The sequence below is a fragment of the Aristolochia californica genome, unplaced genomic scaffold (genome assembly GCF_029961685.1).
Source record: "Aristolochia californica isolate CCGP_79_NKW_82.1479 unplaced genomic scaffold, dmAriCali1.0.hap1 SCAF_13, whole genome shotgun sequence".
Classification (NCBI taxonomy): domain Eukaryota; kingdom Viridiplantae; phylum Streptophyta; class Magnoliopsida; order Piperales; family Aristolochiaceae; genus Aristolochia; species Aristolochia californica.
The window spans coordinates 7888526-7894839 of record NW_027181804.1 but is presented as its reverse complement, the minus strand read 5'-3'; the positions used below and the strand labels follow the sequence as shown (position 1 = coordinate 7894839).

Below are 6314 nucleotides of genomic sequence, written 5' to 3'. Positions count from 1 at the left end.
CATCCGACTGCAAAACCATCTGAATTTCTTCCACCCTGAAACTATTACACAGGCCATTAGAAAGTCAATTCGCTTCTAACATTTCCCTCTTACCTCCTTCAATCCCAATAATGCAATGGGGCTTGAATTCTGAATATAAGTATTATCTAAAAAATTTGTTCGGGAGGGTTTAAACTCTTACCTGATTAAGTTCCCTGTCCGATCGGTTCTGGGAAGCTCAGCGAGAAGAGAAGGGCAGAATTCATTCACTTATTAATATTCTGCATATCATTTACACCAACAGATAGATAGGATAAACGTTACCAAAGCAACAGAAAACATTTAAACCGTCTCAACACAGACACATCATGACACCCATACATACATAGCCCCCTACATTCTTCAGGACGCACTCGACACAGGCAAGCAAGGCACCCCCACAACTGGTTTTACTCGTCACCACCACGAAGACGCAGAACCAGGTGAAGAGTCGACTCCTTTTGAATATTGTAGTCAGCCAGGGTCCGCCCATCCTCCAGCTGCTTTCCTGCAAAGATGAGCCTCTGCTGATCCGGAGGGATCCCTTCCTTGTCCTGAATCTTGGCCTTCACATTATCAATGGTGTCCGAGCTCTCCACCTCCAGAGTGATTGTCTTCCCTGTAAGGGTCTTGACGAAGATTTGCATGCCACCTCGAAGACGGAGGACAAGGTGAAGAGTAGACTCCTTCTGAATGTTGTAGTCAGCCAGGGTGCGCCCATCCTCGAGCTGTTTTCCAGCAAAGATGAGCCTCTGCTGATCTGGAGGAATACCCTCCTTGTCCTGGATTTTAGCCTTCACATTGTCGATGGTGTCTGAGCTTTCAACTTCCAGTGTGATGGTTTTCCCCGTGAGGGTCTTCACAAAAATCTGCATTCCACCACGAAGCCTGAGCACAAGGTGCAGGGTCGACTCCTTTTGGATGTTGTAATCAGCAAGGGTCCGACCATCCTCAAGCTGTTTGCCAGCAAAGATGAGCCTCTGCTGATCTGGGGGAATTCCCTCCTTATCCTGAATCTTGGCCTTGACATTATCAATGGTGTCCGAGCTTTCTACTTCCAAAGTGATGGTTTTCCCCGTGAGAGTCTTCACAAAAATCTGCATACCCCCACGAAGCCTGAGCACAAGGTGCAGGGTGGACTCCTTTTGGATGTTGTAATCAGCAAGCGTCCTACCATCCTCAAGCTGTTTGCCAGCAAAGATAAGCCTCTGCTGATCTGGGGGAATTCCCTCCTTATCCTGAATCTTGGCCTTGACATTGTCAATGGTGTCCGAGCTTTCTACTTCCAAAGTGATAGTTTTCCCAGTGAGGGTCTTCACAAAAATCTGCATACCCCCACGAAGCCTGAGCACAAGGTGCAGGGTGGACTCCTTTTGGATGTTGTAATCAGCAAGCGTCCTACCATCCTCAAGCTGTTTGCCAGCAAAGATAAGCCTCTGCTGATCTGGGGGAATTCCCTCCTTATCCTGAATCTTGGCCTTGACATTGTCAATGGTGTCCGAGCTTTCTACTTCCAAAGTGATAGTTTTCCCAGTGAGGGTCTTCACAAAAATCTGCATGCCACCCCTCAGCCGAAGAACTAGGTGAAGTGTGGATTCCTTCTGAATATTATAGTCGGCCAATGTATGGCCATCTTCAAGCTGCTTACCAGCAAATATTAGACGCTGCTGGTCTGGTGGGATGCCTTCTTTGTCCTGAATCTTAGCCTTTACATTGTCAATTGTATCTGAACTCTCAACTTCCAAGGTGATGGTCTTTCCAGTGAGGGTTTTCACAAAAATCTGCATCTGTTAAAATCAAAAAATAAACGAGAATTAGCCATTTATCACCAACAGAACTGAGAAATAAAATGAAAAGGACGTAAAAGAAGTATTAAATTCAAAAGCAATGAGCATTACTTGAAATATATCAGAAACAAACTTAACACGTAAATCAAAAGGGACCACTAGTACTTGCGTGACATAATAAATTTAGCCACAGATTTGCAAATTTCCGAAGGAAATCAAATCATAACTAGAACAGGTCAACATGACGACTATGTCAAGAGATGGACCAAAATGAGAACAAGTTCTGAAACTTCCTAGGAGGTACAGTATTATTATAAATCAAACACCACATACTGTGATTACCAAATCAGCATGCCTTTAAGCCATAAAAAGCTCTCCTCTACAATGAACAGATTTCTTTATAAAATAGAAACAATCAATTTAAAAAAAAAAAAAAAAAGGCACAACATCTAGCACTCAAATAACAGAGTTAAGAACAAAGTACAAAAGGAGAAGCTTGCTAGTTTACATTTTTGCATAACTTACAAGACCCCTAAACTTATGCTTGCGCTGGGTAATACAACCTTGCAAATATAAGAAACCAATACAACGGAGATTCCAATAGACGCAGATTTAAGAGAAATACTCAAAAGAACCTCAAATTGATGGAGGGGCATAGAAAGGATCCCCTTGAACAACAACCCAAGAAAATATAAATTCCTGCAAAGAGCAGGATACTACCACCAGGATAAGACACAGCTCAGACAACCTGTTCCAACAAAAATGATAAAAATACACCACTACCGAAAAATACAAGAAGCACTAGTAATGGAATCAAAACAATTACGCCTGAGTAGACAAATTAAAAGCCTAAACAAAAAGCCCCAGTTACTAGCCCTGAAATTATCAAAATACATAGGCAACAGAAGATCGAGTGACCTATCAAGATCGAATCATCTGAATTTCCAAGTTTAAAAAAAAAATACATTCGCAGGCGGAAAAGCCGGAACCCTAGCAGACAAGAAAATAAAACCTCAAAAAAAAAAAAAAAAAAAATCATGAACCTCTTTTCCCATATCAGACCAAAAAATTACACGTCCGATCAAGTAGCAAAAGCACAAACAGCGAAGATTGGAACATAACATCGAAGATCAAAGATAAAAAAAATCAATTTGCAACAATATCACAAGACAAACATACTGGCTGTAAGCATCTGGCAGCAAATCCACACATAAAATAAAGAAGAACAAAAAGAAAAGACAAAAAAAATAAAAATAAAAATAAAACGAGAGGAAACCTTACCTTGAAGAAGCCGAAGAGAACACCGCAATATCGATAAAACAATACGAGGCCTTAAGCGGGGGGAGCCGCAGGGTATTTATAGGCAGTCTCCATGGAATTATTTTGATTAAATAAATAGTAAAAAAGAAGACCTCTGGTCTCTTGCCTTTATTTTACGGGCGGCGCCGGTAGCGTACCTTCTTTGACTTGCCATGCTCTTTAATTATTAGCTATAGTCCTTAATTAAGTTAACAAACCGGTTTAATTCGGTTTATCTTTCAAGATCGGGTTCGTTTAAGTTTGGTTCGGTTTAACGAGGCCCGAGCGACTTTAACGGGTTTCATTCTTCAAGATCGGGTTCGTTTAAGCTTGGTTCTGAACGAAGACCGAAGCTGGAGAAAATAGAAAAATAGAAAGATCGGCAAAACCCATCTTCCCATTTCTCCTACCCGAGGCGTTTGCTCTGTGCTCCATGTGCAGCACCATCGCACTGTCGTGTCGGGTCTTTACCCGATTATTAAGCCGAACGGGTGTCTGGTGCCAGATTAATAAATAGGTATATAAAATATTTGAAATGTTATATGCTTAAATTATAGTATAAAATCTTATTAAATATTAAAAAATATATAATATAAATTAAAATACAACCAAATTATTTTAAAGTAAATATTTTAATAAGTTATTCTCCTTTAGAACTTACGCATGTAGTCTTAAAACTTACAAAAATTAACCTTCACTGTATCGAATTATCAAGTAATCGGACAAAAAGATACAAAATAACATTTACTCATATTTATTTGACTTAATAATTTATATACAAATAATCAAGTAAATACTTATCTGGGTAAAAGATTTTATGTAGGATTAATATACGTAGGTTATGCCCAATTTTAGGTAGAGGTCATACCCATTTTATGTAAAATGTATACATAATTTTATATATAATTTATTTGAAATATATTTTATGCAAAGTTTTAAATATAGGTTGGAGTTCAAACTCTGTTAAAATTATTGGGCTTAGCTTGATAACAATTTTTTGCTCGAGACTCGGCTCGGCTCAAGTTCGAGTTTGAAATATTTAAATAAAGTCCAACTCGAACATAAGTAGGTTTGGGTTCAGCTCGATTCGATGCCACCCCTAGCAGGAGAGGTGACATCCTTATGGTCTATGATAAAATTGCTATTAACTTAAAATAAAAAAATTTGATTGATATAAATTAATTAATTTTAAAATAATATTTATAGAACAAATATGTTAAATTAATAATTCCTAGAATTTAGGACAAAAATAGCCTGGAGTTTGGTTGTACATATCAAGGAGTGTGGTCAAGGGCGGATTGGGGAGTTTCCCTCACTTGTGCTTAGGTGTGCTAATTTTACTCAGTTACTTGTTTAACCATTTTAGCCATCTTTTTAGAAAAGGCTAATGGAACAAAAATATTTACCATTGTAAGGTCTTGCCCAATTATCCACATATGGTTTACTAAATGAAACATATCTAGGTAAAGGTTGGTTTGTGTCGATTATTTAGTTACTTGAATAAAGAGCAAGATAACTTTGTCATTTTCAAAAAAAAAAAAAAAAAAATCCAAAGATGGAAAAATAAGAAATAACGAAATTTAGTCTTCCTTGATTTTTAATGATAAAATGTATTATTATTTATTAAATTAATCAAAATATTAATTAATTTAAATTAAATTAATACACTCATTTAACTAAACATAATATATTTATTTCATTAAATTTTTTGAATTTATTATATATATATTTCAATTAAAACTAATATAATCAAATAGCTACAATTTTAAAGTAAAATTTCTATAGTTCAAATAATTATTTCACATAACTTGTGTCTATAACTATATATATATATTTTTTAAAATTATAAGTTAAGAATAAATTTAATGATTATTAATCATAATAAACTATTTTTATTATAAAATATTTAGTTTTGATAATGCTAACATTCTAACAATAATTATTTTTATAAACAAATATTAATAATATAAAAAAATTAAATTAAATGAATATTAATCATTTAAATTAACTCACTCATTTAACTCAATACAATTTAATGACTTTAAGTTATTATTCTTAAGTAATTTTATAAAGTAAATAATTATAATATTTATTCCAAATATATTAGATTACATAATTATAAATAATTAAATATCATGTATTATTAATTTAAAATTTTTAAAATTATAATAAATTCTTTACAAATTTACATAAAGAGTTTATAAATAAAAGGACTCGTAATTTGATTGGTTGACTCGGTTTTGGGAGAACTCGACAACACCATTTATAAGTGATGTGTAGAAATTCTTATCCAAGGAGAGCAAGTCACCGGGAAACAGTGGAAGGGACAACCGCAGCTACCACGACTGAACGTTTTATGATTTCCAGTCTTAACCGATGATGCTCTTTGCTTTTTTGTTTTTCTTTTTCAGTCTTGACTCTCGATGATGCCAAACTTGCACAGAAAGTCCAGTGAAATTTCAATGCTTCTCCGCAGTTTTCCCCTGAATGTGGAACGATGGAAGTAATGGAAAAGGATCGCTTGTGGCGGCTAAAGGAAATTGAGTTTTTAAAATGCGATTCAGCCACGCGAATTATTAGTTTCCTGATGGGAACTTTGGGGGCTGATACTGACATTGAAGCGTTTCTGTGTTGCTTCAGAGTAATCAAGAACTTTGGAGCAGCGGAGCTACTTGAACAGAAGCCGACAGGATTGCTTGACAAAATGGGTCCTCTTGACCTTTCCAATTACAGCAAACCCCGAACACAAAATGTTGAGACTAAAGCCATTGATTTTATTACGTTAATGGAAAACAGTAATTACCATGAAAACAGAGTCAAAGTATTTTATATCTCAAACTACAATAAAAGAATCCCTAAAAAAGACTCAATTGAAACAGTACAGGTGTTGCTGAATATGTAAAAGTTCATGAAAGGTATTTTCTAAAATATTTTCAATTGATCTGACGATGTATATAGATTTCTACAATCTCGCTAATTTCTTTAATCACGCGATTTCTTTCTGTTACAGACTCTAATCACAAGATTTATTCTATTTATAGATTAACATTCCCTCTCAAGTTGGAGAATGAATTTCAAGAATTCCCTACTTGCATATCATAGTTGAAAAATTTTTTTCCCCCAATGGCTTGGTGAATACATCCGCAAGCTGATTTATTGAAACAAATATTTGGTTACAACCGAACCATTTTGTCTTTTGTCACGATTAAA

General features: G+C 35.5%; 1 protein-coding gene across 1 annotated transcript; it reads right to left on the bottom strand.

Annotated features, from left to right (window-relative positions):
* Nucleotides 1–244: 244 nt before the first annotated feature.
* Nucleotides 245–3178, bottom strand: LOC137947850 (polyubiquitin). The gene is made up of 2 exons (XM_068793660.1): nt 3087–3178; nt 245–1805 (listed from the first exon to the last, which is right to left on the bottom strand). Exon 2 carries the CDS (start codon nt 1803–1805, stop codon nt 429–431), a length of 1377 nt encoding a protein of 458 aa, XP_068649761.1. The 5' UTR covers nt 3087–3178; the 3' UTR covers nt 245–428.
* Nucleotides 3179–6314: the final 3136 nt, after the last annotated feature.

What these genes read in the sequence shown, in the direction of transcription:
- LOC137947850 (XM_068793660.1), bottom strand. Translation starts at nt 1,805, where the DNA reads ATGCAGATTTTTGTGAAAACCCTCACTGGAAAGACCATCACCTTGGAA.